This window comes from Heterocephalus glaber, unplaced genomic scaffold (genome assembly GCF_053883595.1).
Source record: "Heterocephalus glaber isolate CG9 unplaced genomic scaffold, H.glaber_assembly_v1.0 deba00000943, whole genome shotgun sequence".
Lineage (NCBI taxonomy): Eukaryota > Metazoa > Chordata > Mammalia > Rodentia > Bathyergidae > Heterocephalus > Heterocephalus glaber.
This window is the reverse complement of record NW_028258175.1, coordinates 10,479,722-10,502,338: the sequence shown is the minus strand read 5'-3', so window position 1 is coordinate 10,502,338 and position 22,617 is coordinate 10,479,722. Positions and strand designations below refer to the sequence as shown.

General features: G+C 35.2%; 1 protein-coding gene across 6 annotated transcripts in view; it reads right to left on the bottom strand.

The window, feature by feature from the left end:
* The window catches only part of Mrtfb (myocardin related transcription factor B), a 191,086-nt gene that overhangs the window by 105,668 nt on the left and 62,801 nt on the right, over positions 1–22,617 (bottom strand). For 4 of the 6 annotated variants that reach the window (XM_087209142.1, XM_004855843.4, XM_013076393.3 and 1 more), the window contains 2 exons: positions 7,875–8,091; positions 803–865 (listed from right to left, as the gene is read on the bottom strand). In XM_087209142.1, the coding sequence (XP_087065268.1) occupies positions 803–865; positions 7,875–8,028 (217 nt within the window). In that variant the 5' untranslated portion in view covers positions 8,029–8,091. The remainder of the gene's footprint in view (positions 1–802; positions 866–7,874; positions 8,092–22,617) is intronic. The other 2 variants (XM_087209145.1, XM_004855844.4) reach the window with 1 other exon arrangement.

Sequence of the window (22,617 nt, the reverse complement as noted above, 5' to 3'; positions counted from 1 at the left end):
AGAGCTGAGTTTTCTGAGTGACAAATTTTTTCTTTCATATAATACTTGACAGTGATTCTTCTTAACTGCTATGAAGGATCAAGTCTTTTGTCAAAAAGGGCCTTCTATAGTAGTCAATCCTAAGTCTACAGAATGCTGACCATCCTAAAATTTGCCAGTTCTTAAACTTAGCCTCCAAGAACCAAAGGTAAGTGGTAAATCAGACTTACCGCTTTTCTTGTTATGCCTTTATTAAACATAGAGGTCACATATAAAAATTTTAATTTGGTGAAAAGAGACATTAGAATCTTAATGCAAACGTATCATAAATGACCAGAAAAGAACATAAATAATTTAGGCTTTAAAAAAACTAAAATATTATCTTTTAATTGATAGGCTTATACTACTATAAAGATTCTAGTACATACATGCCAATCCTCGAAAACCACAAAGATAAATTATTTTTAAAATAGACATATTATTTAAAAAATAGTATTAAGTCAATTTCCCTTTTCTTTTAAAGATGGAGGAAAGTGACAAATGAGAGAATTGGCATGTATGGCTTAGTGATACTGCTTTGAGGAACACATTAAACAGCAACATGACTAATCTGTGGGAATTTCCATCAATTAAGATGGAAGTTATTATCTATTTCTTTTTCTGTTTCTGCTGCCCAGTGGACGCACAAGGCAAAAGCAATAATGAGAGATAAAAACACATGACATAATGAGGAAGAGCAGCCACAGAAAGACACATGGGCTGGAAGCTACTGTACAGATATTGCAATGGGCATACTGTGACACGGAGAGCTTCTCAGACTTACCCATGCTCACAGACTGAGTCAGCAGAGGAAGCTGGAGTCCTGACTCTCCAAAGACTACACTTCCTGTTAATAATAGTGAGGGCAGCAGGTGAGGGCAAGAATGCCAACAGTATGGATTAAGTTAAACGAGTCAGAAAAACATTGGGTATATTTGCTCATTAATAATTACTAATCACAAATCCAAAGACAAAATTTCATTACATTTGTTATTTTAACATATTTATCTTACTGCTTTCTGTCACAATAGTATTGTATTACTGATGTCTTAAACTATGAGCCAAGGGCCGGGGATTTAGCTCAGTGGTTCCAGCGCCTGCCTCACAAGAACAAGGTCCCGAGTTCGATCCCAGAACCAAAAAAACCAACAACAAAAAACTTCCAAAAAACCTATGGGCCAAATAACAAAATAAAAATAATAACATCACTTTTTTCTGGTATACTCTATATTTAACAGGCTCTCTTAAAAGTATAATACAGAACAAATACTAAATATCTAGTTTTTCTTCCTCTATTTTCTTTTTAGCTAAAAGGTCTCTGCAGTAAGATTAGGTGGCAGACATAAGTTAAATGAGCCCCCAATTCAATTTTATTCTCTCAGCCCAGCTAAAGGACTGATCATAAACTATATAAGTTCAAGCAGCTGAGAGGTCTAAGTAGCTAGAAATAGTTTAATAATATTTATTAACTAACCATTTACATTACATGTTATCTTTTATAACTGGTTTTGCAGAGATGGCAAAGACTGCTCCTTAATAAATTTGTTTATTCAATGACCTGATGTCTATTAAAAATCCTACAGTGGACTATAATTTTAAGAAAATTATCTCAAATGTTCTATATAAGAGATTATATACTTCTCTGATTCTAGTAACTAGAAAAGTGTTGTAAAAATTTTAGGTAAGCATTTTTATAATTTTAAGATGGCATGTTTTCACTGTGAGTTTAAAATGCTATTATGTTCTAAGTCTTCTTTTTAACAAATATGGTTCATTGTTGATCCCCCAAGACTACTTCTATAATTCTAAAGATACAATCTGAAGACATTCAAAATGAGGCTTCAGCAGGGCTATAGCTGGGGGCTATGGTCTTGCTGATGATGCACCTTTGAAACTGTAGGCTTTATCCATCCTACTCGGGAAAGACAACTAAAACACACTCATGTTACAGTCTGACACTGTTATGCTGCCATCTCATTTCAGACTCTGCCAGCTACAAGAGAGAAAGAAAATTCCCTCAACAACCCCCTACACACACACATGCATACCACTTGTTTGTATGCAGCAATACACTGAAGCAACTAAATCCTCAGTATCAACAAAACTAATTAAGAATCTCAGAGTAGAAAAACAGAAGGTGCACAGGTTATAGGCGCTTATATAAATTGTGAACAAAACATGTTATTTAATAGGAAACTTTATAAAGGACATTATGAAAGACAGTACCTTCAAAGTATTTATAAGGCTTCTTTTTTATTTTGAAGAATTCAAGATAGTACCACAAACTATGCATATGAGGGGAATCACAATTAAGAATCTCATTTAGAGTTATTAGGTTTATAACTTGCTTTTGAACTTTATAGTTGTGTTTAGTATAAGTCCTGAAGCCTAATTTTAAAAACGTTTTTAAAACTTGACTAAAAAAATACTATATTCAAAGAGTATATGGCCTGGGATTTAGCTCAGTGGTTTTGCCGCCTGCTGCGCAAGCGCAAGAACCCAAGTTCAATCCCCGGTACCAAAAAAAAGAAAAAGAGAGAGAGACAGTAAAGAGTATAGAATTATATACATATATCGCTTCTGGTTGTAACTCCTGAAAGCAAGAAAAGAAATTATCAAAATGTGTAAAAATGTTTTTGAGAATTCAGCAAAGTCAATGTAAGACAATTTGAGAAAATTATTCATTTCTATTATCTCTAGTTATAGAAAAGGAAAGTAAAAATCCCATAGTTTTGTGTTGGCTATTTAGTACACATTTATTTACTTCCAATTTATGATATTAGGAGTATTTTCTGACTGGCTGTCAACTCCAGAGAAAGACAGAAATTTCCTGTTTCTTTCACAAATCTCCACACAATTATACCAGTCTGTGTACAATCTAAGGAATTCAGTTTTGCCCAAAACAAATGTTTATCACCTACGTGAATTTCCAAACATCTGGAAGGACAATAAGCCTAGCAGATTAATGAGGAGTAGGGAAATGTTTTCAGAGTAAAAACTTTCCAAAAAGATTAGCTGCAAACATATTTTATAAGGGGTATGGCAAGGAAGCAGTTTTCCGGGTGGCTGAGTTCTACAGCCGGGCAAAGTTCATCTGAATAGTCTGCAAATATATTAATACATATATTGAATCCAAAACAAAGAGCCACCATGTATTTCCATGTGTTCAACAAACTCAAATAAATTATATTGTCCCTAGTAAGTGATAATAGGAATAGATGGCCTAAAATTGTTCCTTGTGATAAATTTAATGGATAAAAAAATCTTAGAAATAATTTTCAAGATGAAACCATAAGTTCAAACCACTAAAAATGTAGAAAATAGTAACACCAAAGTTTAAAAAAGAACAAATAAATCTCTCTTCTTTACTAAGGCCTAAAACATTATTTCATAGTAAACAATTTCAAAAAGCCTTTCAATATAAGATAGCAAGTCCTGATTTTACTGCTACTTGATACTACTGACAGCTGACTTATGGTGAATCTATGACCATGTTAAAGTGGTTGATGCCTTAAAAACACCTAGAATCAGAGACATAACAAAAACTCTTAAAATTCCAAACACCTTTCAAAAATGGAATCCGTATTAATTTCTCCGCTTACTCTATAATAATAACTGGCAATGACTTAAAAGCTTCAATTTACCACAGCACCCTCTGGACTTGTTCTACCTGACAGCTTACTAGTCTTGTCAACAACCTCATGAAGAAGGGTCCCTCAGAGCAGGGTCACCTCAGAACGTGGGCACAGGCAAAGAGTTGCTCTTTATCAGATGCTGTCTCATCCTACCTTGTCTTCACTGATTTCATAAAGCTGTATTCAACTTACAGCTTTTATAAAGCTTATTCAACTGGAGCTTTTTCTATTCAAACACAAATGACATGCTCCTTCAACTGATTTCATTTTTATTCACAGTGCAGGCCAGCTGAAGAAATGTTGATACTGAAAAATGAAGATGATCTACTCTGTATATAAAATGTCAGAACAAAGCTCAAAATCTCTGTGTGTGTGTACAGTATCAGTAAAGGTTCAATACTTGTGTGTTTCTGTATGACCACCTTCCTTTATGAGGAAGTTAACTGCCTAAGTGACTACCTTACTTTTGAGGTACAACTAGGTACAGAATTATTTTGGCCATATTCAGGCATTAAGGAAAACTCCAGTTTATCTTTATTAAACATCATCTATATTTATTCTAGTAGGGGCACTATCTTGCCACTCCACTATCTTTACGAACATAAATATTTATTTAAAAAATAAGAGAGGGCTGGGGATTTAGCACAGTGGTTCCACTGCCTGTCTCGCAAGCCCAAGGTCCTGAGTTCAATCGTTGGTACCACAAAAAACCCCAAACAAACAAAAAAAAACAAATAAAAAATAAGAGAATATCCTGGAATTATTACGTAAACATCAACTTCATTTTCCTTATAAAGCTTATTTACAAACTACTGGATGACATAATCTTTATATACACTAACCACAAATTAAATCAAATTAAAAAATCAGTATACAAGAACACATTTCTAATAAATGAAACTCAAAATACCAATAACAAAATACAACAAAATATCTGAATTTGATTATTTTATGACATCTAAACAGTACTTTGAGTGATTAATTTTGAAGTAAATACATTTTGATATTAAATATGATATTAAGACCTAAAAAATGAATACACATTTTAAAAAATAAGTAAGAAAACTAAGTCTTTTCTCATACACAGTACATGGTAAGAATATACTCTGCTCACATGACTGTCAAAAATCTAAGATGTTTTATTTAACACTTTTATTATTTATGTTTAATTAGCAAATAAAAATTGAACATATTTGTCATGTACAACATGATTTTTTTTTTGGTACTCGGGATTGAACTCAGGACCTTGCACTTGCAAGGCAGGTGTGGGACAACATGATTTTTTGAAATATACATACTCTACAGAATGGCTAAATTGAGCTAATAACATGAATTACTTAATATTACTTATCAGTTATTTTATGGTATGGATATTTAAAGTCTACACTTAGCAATTTTCAAGACTCTAGTACATTATAATAAATAACAGACACCATGTTGTACACAGGTCTCTTCAAATATTTCTACTGTCTAACGGAAATTTTACATCCTTTGATCAGTATCTCCCTAAAAACTTCCATTTCTGATAGCTGTAGAAAGATCACTTTTATACCTTGGAATGTATGTGCAAATTAAGCTAATATATCATGAGCCCAAAATTAGAATATCTATATGCCTGAATATAAGTTAAGGTTTCTAACTTCCTGAAGTGATCTATTAGAAAAGGGAATTATCTTGTATTTGAGTCCTTACATACTATCTCACTACAAGATATTTTTTCATGTGCTTAAAAAGAAAAAGAAACTGAAAAAGAAACATTGGCCTGAAACTTAACCTCATTCAGAGCTAGTTTTAGGTTTACAGAAATGTCCTAATGAGAATCAGAAAAAAAAGGAAAAAAATACATTAATTCAGGTTATAACCTTAAAATTGCTGAATGTTGTTATAAAGAGGCCTTTTAAAAACTGCTTTCAAAAGTCGTTAAATACTATTATTCTTCAGAAAGGACACTAGTCACAGTAGCTAATTCCAGGAAAGTAATTGGGCAGGCAAAGGAAGGACTGGGAGGGTGACCTACTTTTTATTATGTACCCATAACATTTAAAACCTTGTGAATATGTTATCTATAAAAGTAAAAAAAAAAAATTAAAGGTTAAATTCTAAAACAGAAATTATACCCAAATGTTACAATCAATGACAAATCAAACATACATGATTATGTTGTAGAGATTATAAATATACAAGACAATCTCAAAAAAAGGTCCTACTGGGCTGGGGATTTAGCTCCATAGTTCTGCCGCCTGCCTCGCAAGTGCAAGGTCCCAAGTTCGATCCCCGGTACAAAAAAAAAAAGGTCCTACTGTTTTGTGAATGGTATTTGGGATTCAGACATGAAATATTCAGTGTCAGATTGTGCATGTATCAAAAAAACTGGAACTCAATAAAGACAGGAATCAAGACTTGTTTTGGAAATTAGAGCTACAGATATGATACATGGGGTATCTGTTGATAAAAACACTGACCATGTACAGAGTTTGGGCAGGATGGTTTTATGAACTAAGACTAGATAAAGCAATCTTTCTATATTATGGCATTTCTTCATAAAATGTAACTAAATTAGTAAATTAAAATTTTAGCATTTCACTATCTCCTTAAGAGTTTATCATGAGAAACTACTCTATATCTTGGCTTACTTTACATTCAGGCATCTATATTAATTTCTGTAAGAGAACATAAGAAACTCTATCAAGTACATGACCATGAAACATAAACTTTCCCTTCTCTGTTGCAGATAACCAGTTTTTTGAGTAGTTTTACATCCTGATTTATACCAGTATAACCTTTTTTTAGGGTAATAATCTGACATGATACAGTAAGTCCCTTACTTATCAACGAATTCCATTCTTAGAGAACGTTTGTAAGCTGGATTTGTTCGTAAGTCCGACAAAGTGAGTTTTATACACCTTTGACACAAATATACAAGGTAAAGCACTAAAAAGCCAAATGCAAGGTCCATTCATATCTGTGAAAGTCTGCAACTCAAATGTTCGTAAGACTTATAGTACTAGCCCACATGTACTGTATAAACCTGATAACCATCACCAGTCAATGACAGCCTCCCAATGCCAAAATGTTACTTTGAAACGATCAGAAGAGTCTAGAGCTGTGCCTGACAACAAGATTCAGATACAAAACAAATCAAATCTTATTGGAAGGGAAAGCACATGCACACTCAGGACCTTCACTAAAGTACTAAAAATAGAAGTATGTATCTTTTACCCATTTTTCTAAATAAGATAAGGGCAATAATGAGGACTGTACAAAACCTACAAAAGTAAATAACAAGAGGTATGTGAAAGTATTCTGAAGGAAAAATTATTTCTTCTGGCTTTTAAAACTGAAAATCTAAAAATATACTTCTGAAGGTTTAAGGCTAATGAGAACTGTGGAAAGCACAGTAAATCCTCTTGCAATTCTCAATTCTGTCTTTTTAAATATGTATATTCAGTGTGTTCATAAATTTTAACATTACATTATATTTACATTTTAAGTATTAAAAGTAATTATTATCTATCTTTACTGATTTATGTTAAAAACTGATAGTACTGGGCCGGGGATTTAGCTCAGTGGTGCTGCCACTGCCTCGCCAGCGCAAAGTCTTGAGTTCAATCCCTGGTACTAAAAAAAACCCCAAAAATCGATAGTACCGTATTTTTGGAGACTCTGGGATGTTCTGTGATGAATGAATATTTGTGAAACAGGTCAAGAATGAGTAAACATATTCATTTTGTACACAAATACTGAGAATTTGGTCATACCCTATGCCCAATAAAATAAAAACTACTCACATAAGAAGTTCTTGCCTTAGTGATCGCTGAAATACTTAAATTGTGCCACTTCTGAAGAAAAGTATCACATAAGGGAGATAGGGAAAGAGAAGGAGAATGTACACACAGCCATAATTGCTTTCCCAAGCATCAGCACAGGGAGTGACTTTCCAGTATCATTCCCACATGCAATCTGCTTGTGTGAAAACGGACTGAATGTAAAGTAGCTTTCTTAAAGCACAATCTTAAGGCAGTGTTAACACCAAAAACACTTACTGGGAAAATAATGAAAGAATTGGATAGAAAGTGAAATTGTGCCTGCTACTCAAACGATTTAGTACCTGTCAAAGGATATCCTTCATAAAAGAGTGCTGAATGTAACTGACAAAAAAAATCAGGAATAAACTGCTCTCATAAAGAGGGTGACTTTTAATGCACATGCGGAACAACTCACCATTCTTCCTTTCATTCAGAGAGGGTAAATGCTGACTGGACTGCAAGGAGAGCTCCTGGAATTCATGAGCAACAGCCTCACTTTGAGGACTTGGTGCAAGATGGGCTAGAGGACCCAGCTCATCTTCAGTGTCTGGAGCCCCTCCGTGATCCATTGTGTTCCAGCCACTGAGAACAAGGAGTACGAGATACCTCTTACACGTGGCCTGTTAAAGAGACTGTCAAGATAAAAAAAAAATGTGTAAATAAATGGCACATTTATTTTTCTCCAATTCACACAAAAGTTTTAGGATAGGATCCCTGAGTTCTAGTCCAGTTTCACTGCTGTGGGGCCATTATCAATTCATTTACCCTTTCTGGACCTCAGGCTTCTGTCCAATACACAGAAATAATATACTTACCACCCAAAACAGCAATTATATGGCAAATAAAAGTCGAATGATTTCGTATCAAGAATTAAAGTTATAGCTATTGATGTCGTTAAAGACCTTAATGTACACTTAAATGAGAAGAGCATTAACAAAGGCTAAAAACAATAAGCAGCTGTCTTGAAAATTCATCTTAAGACTCCTACATTCATCCACAGCAATCAACAAAGCTTCAGCTAAAGACTACTTTATCAGCCTGGGTCTAAGTGTGGAAAAAAAAAGGAAAAAGAACTTTCAGCTAACCCACAATGGACATACAGTTCATGACAAAGAAAATTTAAGTCTCTGAGAATTGGGGTTGTTATACCACAGCATAAACTGGACCATGCTGACTGATATAGAAATTGGTAACAGTAGTCCCAAAAGACAAAAACCCTGAACATGTAATACTCATTTTGTGGCTGAACAGTACACAGTAAGGAAACTGTTACCAGAAGCTTGAAAGATGGTGGTCCATGTTATGCAGTGGCAACATATCTGGTAAGACTGTTGCCTACTTAACTCAGTAGTATTGTCTGTTCATTCACCTACTACAAGAAAATGCCTCCAAAAACTTCCAACTCTCCCAAAGCCAACCCAAGGGGCATCAAGAGGGAGGAAATCACAAGGCATAAACCAGGAATGTCTGAAAGGATATCAACCGAGGTAACAAAACAGTTCAATAAGGTGTTTGGTGAACCTAAAGATTTAACTAAACAGATAATGACCCAAATGAAACAAATGATCAGGGAGTACAGAGAAGACACTAATAAAAATCTAGTGGAGCTAAAAGAAAGACATGCAAATCATGAACACATAGTATAGAAAAGAATAGGAGTCCATAAAAAAATTCCAAACAGGAATCCAAGACATTAAAAATACAATTGGAAGGGGCTGGGAATTTAGCTCAGTGGTTTCACTGCCTGCCTCGCAAGCTCAAGGTTCCAAGTTCGATCCCGGGTACCAAAAAAATCCACAATTGAAAGTCTGGGCGGCAGAGTTGACCAATGTGAGGACAGAGTGTTCTATCTAGAAGACAGGGTTGTGGTTAATAATCAATTAGTGAAAGTTACCTTAAAATCAACAAGAGAACATGAAAAATGGATCCAACAACTGCTAAATGACTCAAAGAATACTAATATAAGAGTAACTGGAATTAATAAAAAATGAGAAGACAGCACAAAGGACACAAAAAACCAGTTTGCAGAAGTAATAACAGAAAACTTTCCAGGCCTAAAAAAAGAATTTAACATGCAGACAAGTGAGGCATAAGAACCCTGAATAGCCATTATAAGGGGGAAAAAACACACATCACTCCACACCACATAATAATTAAAACAGCAGAAATCCAAGACAAGAACAGAATCTTGAAAGCTATTAAAACAACAAATCATCTATAAAGGAAAACTAATCAAAACTGCAACAGACTTTTCAATATGAACCATAAAAGCAAGGAGAGCTTAGAAGGAAGTATTTCAAGACCCCCCCCACACAACACGCCCCAAAACCCAAACTTCCAATGTAGATTGATATGTCCTGCAAAATTACCTTTCAAAATTGATGGAGAAATAAGGTATTTCATAATTAAGAACACCTAAAGAAATTCATGATCACTAAACCAACACTCCGTAAAATTTTCAAAGATATACTCCAAAGAGAAAATGAAGTAAACAATGTTAACAGGTCCAACAAAATGAATGCATCAGGGAGTGCTAGCAATTAAATAGAAGGAAAATAGAAAGCAAAACAGCAACAAGTAAGTAATACAAAGACAGAAATAAGTCAATACCTATCAATTATAACTATCAATGTGAATGGACTCAATTTGTCAATTAAAAGACAAAGATTAGGAGAATGGATCAAGAAACAAAATCCAATGTTATGCTGTATACAAGAAACACATCTAACCCAAAAAGAACTCACGGACTAAAATATAAAGAATGGAACAAATATTCCATGCAATGGGAACCTGAAAACAAGCAGGAGTAGCTATCTTATTCTCACACAAGGTAGACCTTAAGCCAAAACTGATCAAAAGAGACAAAGAAGGACATTACATACTGGTTAAGAGAACTATTCAAGAGGAAGAGATTAGAATTATAAACATATATGCACCAAACCAAAGTGCTCCCAACTTCATAAAACAAACACTAATGCAAAAACAGATCAGATAAACATCAATACAATTATAGGGGGGAATCTCAATACCTCACTATCACAAATAGATCAACTAACCAAAAAGTAACAAATATCAGAGTTGAACCAAACTTCTGAAGAAATGGACTCAATAGATATCTACAGATTGTTTCATCCAACAAAAACACTACATGGTACTTTGTCCAAAATAGATCACATATTAGCTAATAAAGCATGGTTAAGTAAACGCAAAAGCATTGAAATTTTACCATGCAGATTATCAGATCACAGTGCAATGAAACTAGAAACCAACAACAAAAGAAACCCTTATAAATTATGCAAATGTACAGAAATTATCACACTCTTGAATAATCAATGAATCACAGAAGAAATTAATGAAGAAATCAGACAGTTCCAAGACTCAAATGATAATGCCACTACAACATACCAGACCTTATGGCAAACAGTGAAAGCAATCCTATGAAGAAAGTTTATAGCTGTAAATGCCCGTATCAGAAAAACAGAATGAGCCCAAATAACCTAAAGACACATCTCAAGATTCTGGAAAAACAAGAACACTAAAAAATGAGAGCTTGTACAAAGAGGAAAAATTATAAACATTAGAGCAGGAATCAATGAAATGTAAAGAATCAATGGATTACTGAGCTGGCTCTTTGAAAAAATAAACAAAATAGTTGAATTCTTAGCCAATTTTACTAAAAAAGGAAAGAAAAGACATAAGTCAATGCAAATAGAAATGAAAAAGGTGAAATCACAATGGGCACCACCAAAATCCAGAAAGTTATTAGCAACTACTTCACAAACGTATGTGCCAAAAAATTGGAGAACTCTGAAGAAATGGTGAGATCCCTAGATATGTATGAATTACCAAAACTGAACCACAAAGTCTTGAAAATCTCAAATAATCCAATAACTGGCAATGAAATTGAAGCAGTAATTAAAAACTTACCAACTGAAAAAAGCCCAGAACCTGATGGGTTGACTGCCAAATTCTATAAGAACTTTGGGGAAGATGTAACACATATATTTTTCAAACTCTGTAATGAAATCAAGAGGGAAGGAGTACTTCCAGAATCATTCTTGGAAGCCAGCATTACCCTGATCCCAAAACCAGACAAGGATCCAACCAAAAACAAAAAACTACAGGCTGATTTCTCCAGTGAATATGGATGCAAAAATCCTTAAAAAGATAGTGGCAAACAGAATGAGAAAAATCATCCAAAAGATCATATGCCATGACCAAGTATGCTTCACTCCAGGGATGCAAGGATGGCTCAACATATACAAATCAACAAATGTAATTCAGCACATAAACAAAAGCAATTACAAAAATCACATAATCATCTCAATAGATTAAAAAAGAGCCTTTCACAAAATCCAACATCCATTCATGGTAAAAAAAAAAAAAAAAAAGCAAACCCTGAAGAAAATAGTTATAGAAGGACCTTATCTCAATATAATAAAAGTAATTCATGAAGGACTTCCAGGAAGATGGCAGAGTAGTAAGCAGCAACAAATCAGCCTCTCCAAGATTTGGAATATTGACGCTGGAAAATAACATTTTTGGGAAGGAAAGAAGGAGACGGGTGGATCCCTGGGACCCAGGAAGGGCCTGAAGGGAAACTTTGAGCCTACAGAGACACTGAAGAGACAGATCACAACACAGAAAAAGGAAGGGGTAACCTGCACTTTCTCCTGGCTCCTGGCTTATGGCATAAGAAAGGTCAAATCTACAATACCACAGTGGAAACAGGTGACTCCAGAAATCTCCAGGAAGAAATTCACCAGTGGAATGGAGTAGTGTATGCTGTGCACTACAATAGCTGGTGTGTGACTCCAGTCCAAGTGACTGCTGTGCCATCTGGAGAGTGTACTTGGTAGGACACCATTTTAGGGAGGGGCTGACTGGGCCCAAGACTCAGAGAAGCTGTGGTTTGGCCTCATCTCGAGCTCACAAATACTACCTTGAAATCATCACCTACTTTGATAACCTATACTCTATTCAGAAGAAACGGACACATTCCTAGACACATGTGAATTACCAAAGCTGAATCAACAAGGTATAAAAATTTTAAATAGGGCCAGGGATTTAGCTCAGCGGTGCTGCTGCCTACCTTGCAAGCACAAGGTCTGGAGTTCAATTCCTAGTACAAAAAAAAAAAAAAAATCTAGATAACCCCAAATCAGTCAATGATATTGAGGACATAATTTTAAAAGCTACCAACAAAGAAAAGCCCAGGTCCTGAAGGATTCACTGCTGAATTGTACAAGAACTTTTGAAACAATTTAATGCCACTACCCCTCAAACTTTTTAATGAAATTGAAAGAGAAACAATACTCCCGAAGTCATTCCTGGAAGGAAGCATTAATTATTCTGATACCAAACCCAGAGAAAGAGCCAATTAAAAAAGAACTACAGGCCAGTCTTCTTAATGAACATAGATGCAAAAATCCTCAATAAGATACTGGCAAAGAGAAGATAGAAAATCATCAAAAAGACTATACAGCATGACCAAGGAGGATTCATCCCAGGGATGCAGGCATGGTTCAACATATGCAAATCAATAAATGTAATAGAATACATTAACACAACCAAGGACAAGACCCACATGATTATCTTAATAAATGCAGAAAAAGCATTTGACAAAGTCCAACACACATTCATGATAAAAACCCTACAGAAAATTAGAACAGAAGGTCATTATCTCAATGTAGAAAAAGACATCCATGACAAAACAGCCAACATCATACTTACATAGTCAAAAAATGAAAGCTTTCACTCTAACATCAGGAAAAAAACTAGGATGCCCACTATCAACACTCCTGTTCAATATAGTTCTGGAAACATTATCCAGAGCAACTGAACAAGAGAAAGAAATAAAAGAAATATGAATAGGAAAGGAAGAAGTTAAATTACCATTATTTGCTGATGACACGATAGTCTAACAGAAGATCCCAAAAACTCTACCAAAAGATTCCTAGAATTAATAACCAAATTTGGTAGCATAGCAGAATACAAAGTCAGCACTCAAAACTCAAGAGGATTGCTATGCATGAATAACATACTCACTGAGAAAGAAATTAGGGAAATGACACCTTTCACAATAGCAACAGGAAAAATGAAATAATTAGGAATCAACATAACAAATAAAGTAAAAGATATACACACTGAAAACTACAGTTCTCTGAAAAAGGAGACATAAGACGATATCAGAAAATGAAAAGATATCCCTGTTCTTGGGTAGACAGAACCAATATCATGAAAAGGTTCATATTTCTAATACTGTTATGTAGATTTAATGCAATCTCTATCAAAATACCAACAGCACACCTCACAGAACTAGAAAAACCAATCCTAAAATTCATATGGAACCAGAAGAGATCCAGAATAGCAAAAGCAATACTGGGCAACAAGGGTAAGGCAAGAGGTATCACAATCCCTGATTTGAAGTTATACTACAAAGCTAACATGATAAAAACAGCAAGGCACTGGCAAAAAAAACCCCCCCAAAACAACAACAGAAAAACAAAAACCCAGACAACAGGATCAATGGAACTGAATAGAAGATGCAGAAACACCTCCAAGCACACTTAGCTACCTCATCTTTGACAAAAGGACCAAACACCTTCACAGGAAGAAAGCCTTTTCAATAACGATAAAACCTAGACCCATATCTCCCACTATGCACTAATCTAAAACTGAAATAGATTTAAGATCTAAATATTAAAACAGAAACAATCTGGCCAGGGATTTAGCTCAGTGGTTCTGCCGCCTGCCTCGCAAGTGCAAGGTTCCAAGTTCAATCCCCGGTACCAACAACAACAACAACAAAACCCCACAAACAATCTGCTGTAAGATGGAAGAGGTAGAGAGCAAAGACTTTATGAACAAAACCCGGATCTCACAGGAAATATTACAAAGAATCAACAACTGGAATCACATCAAATAAAAAGGCTTTTGCACAGCAAAAGAAACTACCAACAAAGTGAAAAGACAACCCACAAAATAGGAAAAGAATTTTACCAGCTATTCCTCAGACAAAGGACTAATACCCAGAATATATAAAGAACTCAAAAAAAGACCCCCAAATTCAATGACCCAATCCAAAAATGGGCATCTGAAATGAACAGACACTTCTCAGATGAGAAGTACAAACAGCAAATAAATGTATGAAAAAATGTCCAACATCACTGATCTTACAAGAAATCCAAATTAAAACAACACAGAGATTCCATCTCACTCCAGAAAGAATGGCTATCATCAAGAAATCAACCAATAACAAATGCTGGCACAGGTATGGGGAAAAAAGAACCCTTTGCCATTATTAGTGGGAATGTACGTGGGTAAAACCACTATGGAAATCAGTATGGAGATTCCCCCCAAAAATAAAACTAGAGGTTCCATTTGACTCAGCTATTCCCCTTCGACATACCTTTCTGAATGAGTTAAAAGTATCATATCATAGTGAAACTATAGGCACACTAATGTTTATTGTAGCACAATTTATAATAGCTAAATCTTCAAAACAGCCCATATGCCCATCAATGGATGAACAGATAAAGAGAATGTGGTATTCATAAACAAGGGAGTTTTACTCTGCCATAAAGAAGGATAAACTTGAGTCATTTGTAGGTAAATGCGTGTATCTTGAGACCACACTTTTAAGTGAAATAAGACACACAAGTTTAAATATCACATTGTTTCTTTTGTGTGAGAAGCCCTAAAGATTAAAAAGGAGCAGAATGGAGGACAGATATTGGGAAGTAGGAAGAACATGTTCAAATGGGTTGGGGAACAAGGGAGGGGAAAAGGGGAAGGGAAGCAAGGGAAAAAGTATTTTAAAAACAAAGAATGGAAGGGAAAAAATAGAAACAAAGGTTCTGTAAATGGGGAAGGGGGCTGGTTGAAGTGAGGAGAAAGGAATAGATAAAAAGAGAAGAAGATATATTAGGTACAGGTACAAATTCCCTATGATAAATTTGAGCATTATGTCTGGTAAATATGTCCTACTAAAAATTTTTTTAAAAAATCATTTATGACCACCCTATTGCCAACATCATATTAAATGGGGAAAACCTGAAAGCTCTCCCTTTAAAAATCACAAACAATGGCCGGGGATTTAGCTCAGTGGTTTCGCCGCCTGCTGCGCAAGCGCAAGGACCCGAGTTAGATCCCTGGTACCAAGAAATAAAAAATTAAAAAAATTTAAAAAATAAAAATCACAAACAAGACAAGGATGGCCATTATCACCATTCCTGTTCAACACAGTCCTCGAAACATTAGCCAGAGCAATTGAGCCAGAGAAAGAAGTAAAAGAGATATGTATAGGAAAGGATGAAGTCTAAGTATCATTTGCTGATGACATGATCCTCTACTTACAAGACCCCCAAATTTCCACCAAAGATAGAATAACCAAATTCAACAAAGTAGCAAAATGGAAAACAAACAAACAAAAACCAATACCATCCCTATATACGAGTAATGAACTCAGAGGGAAAGAAATTAGGAAAACTATACTATTCACAATAGCAAAAAAAAAAAAAAATTAAATACTTAGGAATTAACCTAACCAAGAAAATAAAAGACCTCTACAGTGAAAATTACATCAGACTGAAAAAGGAAATCAAGGAGAACATCAGAAAACAGATATTCTCTGTTCCTGGGTAGGCAGAACCAATATAATCAAAATGGCTATACTTCAACAACTGATATACAGATTTAACATAACCAGAGCCTAAATATCAACAGCATTTCTCACAGATCTAGAGAAAACAACTATAAAATTCATATGAAAACATAAAAGGCCCAGAATAGCAAAAGCAGGAGGCATGACAATCCCAAATCTCATGGTACTACACAGCTACTACAATTAAAACAGCATGCTACTGGCACAAAAACAGACATGTGGATCAGTAGAACAGAACACAGGAAGAAACAAGTCCAGGCACATTCAGCTATTTGATCTTTGAGGAAAGGACAAAAAGACAGACACTGGAGTAAAGACAACACCTTTAATAAATGGTGCTGGGAAAACTGACTATCCACATGCAGAAGATTCAGTCTAGATTCATGTATTTCACCATGTATTAAAGTACAATAAAAATGGATCAAAGATCTAAATGTCAAAACAGAAACACAATCTGCTGGAAGATAAAACAGGTCAACTTGGGTTGGGGATTTAGCTCAGTGGTTTCGCCGCCTGCTGTGCAAGCGCAAAGACCCGAGTTCAAGCCCCAGTACCAAAAAAAAAGCAAAAAAACAGGTCAACTCTTGAAGACATAGTCACAGGCAAGGACTTTCTGAACAGAAACCCAATGGCACAAGAAATAATGCCAAGAATTAACAAATGGGACCATATCAAATTAAAAAGCTTCTGTACAATCTACAGAATGGGAAAAATCTTTTGCCAGCTATTCACTGAACACAATACTAACATCTGATGCTGCAAAAATAAGACAGTGAACAGAGGGGGGAAAAGAGGGGAATTGAAATGTGTTATGCACATGTACCAATCTCCTACAGTGAATGTAATCATTATATATGGCAAACATATACTAATAAAAGTTTAAAAAAAGAATATATAAAGAACTCAAAAAAATTCGACCTGCAAAATAAAAGATCCAAACAAAAACTGGGAAACTAAAATGAATACATACTTCGCAGAAAAGAAGTACAAATGGCCAATAAACACATGAAAAAATGTTCAACATCACTGGTCATTAGAGAAATACAAACTAAAACTACATTAAGATATCATCATACCCCAGAAAGAATGGCCATCATCAAAAGTCAAATAACAACAGATGCTGGCGAGGAAGTGGAGAAAAGGAAGGCTTTTACATTGTTAGTGGGACTGTAAACTAGTACAACCACTATGGAAATCAGTAAAGATTCCTCAAAAAATTAAAAACATAAAATAAATTCCATTTGATTCAGCTATTGCCAATTTTAGGTATCTTCTCAAGAGTTCAAGTCATCATATTACAGGGATACATGTATATCCATGTTTATAGCACCACAATTTATAGCAGCTAGAACTTGGAAACAGCATGCACTGTATGCTAATCTACAGATGAATGAAGAAAATATGGTATTTATATACATTTATGGAGTACTATCCTGCCATAAAGATAAACTTGAAGAATTCATAGGCAGACAGATGTAATTTCAGAACATGACTAAGTAAAGCAACTCAGACACACAGGCTTAAATATCACATGGTTTCTCTTATTTAGAAACTTTTAAATACAATATATATATATATATAAAATATATATAATGGATAAAGAGGAAGTGGGAAGAAGTTCAAATACCTATTATTATTGTTGTTTCAAAAATTATTTTAAGATAAATGCTAATTTGTTTCATTTATACGATTAGTTACTTCTGTTCATTGAAAAGAAAATTTTGTCCTGGGTTTCTTTCTTATATGTAAAAGAAAATCTTTATTTGTCTATGACTTGTACACTGAGTAACATTTTGGGTATTTTTTTCATTCATTCATTTTATTGGTACATTTTAAGTATACAATATGCTGACATTCATTATTGGAAATTTGTACCTTTACATAATATATCTTGGTTCTTTTTTCCCCATTCCCCTTCCTTCACTTCAACCCCTCCATCCCTCCCTATTTACAAAAACTTTGCTTCCATTTTTTTCCTTTTCTCATATGTATTCCTTGCCCTTTTTTCCTTTTTCTGACCCCTGCCATTTCCCCTTCCCATTTGGACCTTTTCTTCCTATTTCACATTATCTATTATACATTTTAGTCCTTATTTACACTATTACTTTCTCACACCAGAGAAACTATTTGGTATTTATACATGTGTGTCCTATTTATTTCACTTAAGAGTATGGCCTCAATGTGCATCCATTTAGCTATAAATGTCTCTAGTTTCTCATTCTTTATGGCTGAGTAGTACTCCATTTTATATATTAAAAAAAACACATCTTCTTTATCCAGTCTCCAGTAGATGGACAACTGCGCTGTTTCCAAGTTTTAGCTATTACAAACTGTGCCATTATGAACATGGATGCACATATATCGCTGTGGTATGATTCTTTTTGTTTGGGGAAGATAACGAGCATGGGAATAGCTGGATCAAATGGGACCTCCAATCCTAGTTTTTTGAGGTATCTCCATACTGATTTCCACAGAGGGTGCACCAGTCTACACTCCCACCAGCAGTGGAGCAGGGTTCTTTTTTCCCCACAGTCCCACCAGTATTTGTTATTGGTTGATTTCTTGACAGCAGCCATTCTTTCTGGGGTGAAGTGGAATCTCAGCGTTGTTTTCATTTGCATCTCTCGAATGACCAGCAATGCTGAACATTTTTTTTTAATGTTTATTTGCTATTTCTACTTCTTTGTCTGAGAAATATCTGCTCATTTCAGATGCCCATTTTTGGATTGGGTCTCTAAACTAGGGAGGTCTGATTTTTTTTTATTTCTTTATAGATTCTAGATAGTAGACCTTTGTCTGAGGAACAGCTGGGAAGAATTTTTTCCCACATTATGGGTTGTATCTTCACACTGTTGGTGATTTCTCTTGCCATGCAGAAGCTTAATAAGAAGAGATCCCAGGTCAGGGATTTAGCTCAGTGGTTCCACCGCCTGCTCTGCAAGCGCAAGGACCCGAGTTTGATTCCTAGTACCAAAAAAAAAGAGAAGAGATCCTACTTGTTGATTCTTTGTGCTAGTTCATGTGTGACTGAAGTTTTGGTCATGAAATTTTTTCCTATGCCAATGTTGTCAAGAGTTCTACCTAACCTCTCTTCCAGCCAGTTTAGTGCTTCTGTTGTAATATGAAGCTCTTTGATCCATTCTGATTTTAGTTGAGTGCATGGTGAGAAATACAGGTCTAGTTTTAATCTTTGGCAACTTGAAACTCAATTTTTCCAGCACCATTTACTAAAGAGACTATCTTTCCTCCAGTGAGGGCATTTACCTCCTTTGTAGAAGTTGAGGTGGCTGATTGTGTCTGGAGTTGTTTCTGCGACTTCTAATCTGTTCCACTGATACTTGATCTGTTTCTTTCCCAGTACCATGCTGTTTTTATCACAGTAGCTTTGTAGTATAGTTTTAAGTTGGGGATTGTAATACCCCCTACCTTGTCTTTGTTGCCTAGAATTGTTTTTGCTATTCTGGGTCTCTTCTTGTCCCAAATGAATTTTTGGATTGTTTTCTCAAGGTCTGTGAAGTACGCTGTTGGAATTTCAATTGGGATTGCATTGAACCTATATAGTACTTTTGGAAATATGGCCATTTTTGCTGTATTGGTTCTTCCCACCCAGGAGGCAAGGGATGTCATTCCATTTTCTGATATTCTCTTCGATCTCTGTTTTCAGAGTGCTATCGTTTTCAGAGTAGAGGCCTTTGATTTGTTTTGTTAGGTTGATTCCTACGTATTTCATTTTTTTGGATGCTATTGTGAAAGGAGTTGTTTCTCCAGTTCCTCTTTCAGTGAGTCTGGTGTTTGCGTACAGGAAAGCTATTTATTTTTGTGTGTTGACCTTGTATCCAGCTACTCTACTGAATTTGGTTATTAAGTCTATAACACTTTTAATGGAGTTCTTGGCATCTTCTACATAGTGTATCATGTCATCTGCAAATAATGACAATTTAAGTTTTTCGTTTCCTATCTTTATTCCTTTTATTTCTTTCTATTGTCTAATTGATGTGGCTGTTTCCAAAATATATTGAACAGGAGTGGTGATAGTGGACATCCTTGTCTTGTTCCTTGTTTCTTGTTTATTTTAGTGTGAAGGATTTCAGTTTTTGATCATTTAGTATGATACTAGCTGTTGGTTTTTCATAGATGGCTTTTATCAGGTTGAGAAAGAGACTGTCTACTCTAATTTTCTGTAGGGTTTTTATCATAGAGATGATCATATGATTTTCATCCCTAGATCTATTAATACAGTGTATTACTTTTATTAATTTGTGTATGCTGAACCATCCCTGCAGCCCTGGGATGAATCCCACTTTTGTCAGGGTGTATGATCTTCTTGATGATCTGCATTCTGTATGTCAGTATCTTATTGAGAATTTCTGCAGCTATGTTCATTAGTGAGATTGGAGTATGGTTCTCTTTTTTGGTTGGGTCTTTCTCTGCTTTTGGTATCAAGGTGATGCTTGCTTCCAGGAATGAATTTGGGAGTATTGTCTCCCTTTCAATTTCACTGAAGAGGTTAAACAGTAATGATGATTGTTCTTCTCTAAATGTCTTGTAGAATTCACCAATGAAGCCATGAGGACCTGGGCTTTTCTTCATTGGTAAATTTTTAATTATACTTTCAATTTCATTGATTGATATTGGGTTGTTTAGAATTTTTAGGTCTTCTTTATTTAACCTTGGTAATTCATATGTATCTAGGAATATGTCCATTTCTTCTGTGTTTTCCATCTTATTGGCATACAGGTTCTCAAGGCAGTTATTGATGATCCTCTGGATTTCTACTGGGTCTGTTGTAATTTCACCCTTTTCATTCCTAATTGCATGGATTTGGGTCTTTTCTTTCCTTTTTTTGATAAGGTTGGCCAAGGGCTTGTCAATTTTGTTTATTCTTTCAAAGAACCAACTCTTTGCTTCGTTGATTTTTTTTTTTTTTTATATCATCCTCTTAGTCTCCATTGCATTGATTTCTGCTCTGGTCTTTATAATTTCCTCCCTTGTATGAGCTTTGGGTTTGTCCTGCTCTTCTTTTTCCAGAAGCTTGAGCTTCAGCATTAGGTTGTTTATGTCAGCTTGCTTTGTTTTCCTAATATGAGCATTCACTGCTATGAATTTCCCTCATAAGGGAAATTCCCATAGATTACAATAAGTTGTATTGGCACTGTCATTCAATTGTAGAAACTGCCTGATTTCTTCTTTAATTTTCTGTGTGACCCATTGGCTATTCAGAAGTGTGTTGTTCAATTTCCACGTGTTCATTAAATTCTTGCAGTTTATTTTGCTATTGATCTCCAATTTCATCACACTATGGTCTGATAATACACTGGGGATAACTTCAATGCCTTTGCACTTAAACATGTTCCATGAGCAAGCATGTGGTTTATTTTGGAGAGCGACACGTGTGCAGCGGAAAAGAATGTGTATTCTGATTTTGTGGGGTGGAATACTTTGTAAACATGTTAGGTCCATTTGTTCAAGAATTTGATCAAGTTCTAGTATTTTGTTATTTTTTCCTCTATTTGATCTATTTATTTGGGACAGCATGGGTATTGATGTCCCCCACTACTATTATGTGGGTTTTTTTGTGTTTTTTGGTACTGGGGATTGAACTCAGGACCTTGCGCTTGCAAGGCAGGTGCGGTGCCACTGAGCTAAATCCCCAGCTGCTCCCCCACTACTACTGTATTAGTGCTTATTTGATTTTTCATGTCCGTTAGTATTCGTTTTCTATAGTAGGCTGCACTAGTATTTGGTGTATATATATTTATGATTGTCATCTCTTCCTCTTGGATTGTTCTCTTTACAAGGATGTAGTGTCCTTCTTTTTCTCTCTTAACGTTGGTTTGAAATCCATTTGATCTCCAAATAGGATAACTGCTCCTGCTTTTTTTTGGGATCCTGTTACATACAGTATTGTTTCCTACTCTATAACTTTCAGTCTATGAATTTCTTGCTAAATTAAGTGTTTCTTGTATGCAGCATATTGTTGGATCTTGCTTCTTGACCCATTCTGCCAGTCTATTTCTTCTGATTGGTGAATTGAGACCATTAACACTGATGGTTATAACTGATATGTATTGACTTATCCTTGTCATGACTTTTTTTGTTGGATTCTCCCCCTTTGCATTTAATTTCTTGTCTTGCCTGACGGATTCATTTTGCTGGGCTTCCTGGGGTTGTGATCCTCATTGTCTTTTCCCAGGATACTGTTTAAAATTTTTTGGAGTGCTGCTTTGGTATTCGTGTAGTTCTTCAGGTGCAATTTGTCATGAAAGTATCTTATTTCTCCATCAATTTTGAAAGATAGTTTTGCAGGGTACATCAATATGGGTTGGAGGTTGTTTGCTTTTGGAGCTTGAAATACTTCACTCCAGGCTCTTCTTGAGTGTTTGTGTTGAGAAGTCTCCTGTGATTCTGTTGGGCTTTCCTTCATATGTGATTTGTTTCTGTTCTCTAACTGCTTGTAGGATTTTGTTCTTCTGTTGGGTTTCTGGGATCTTGA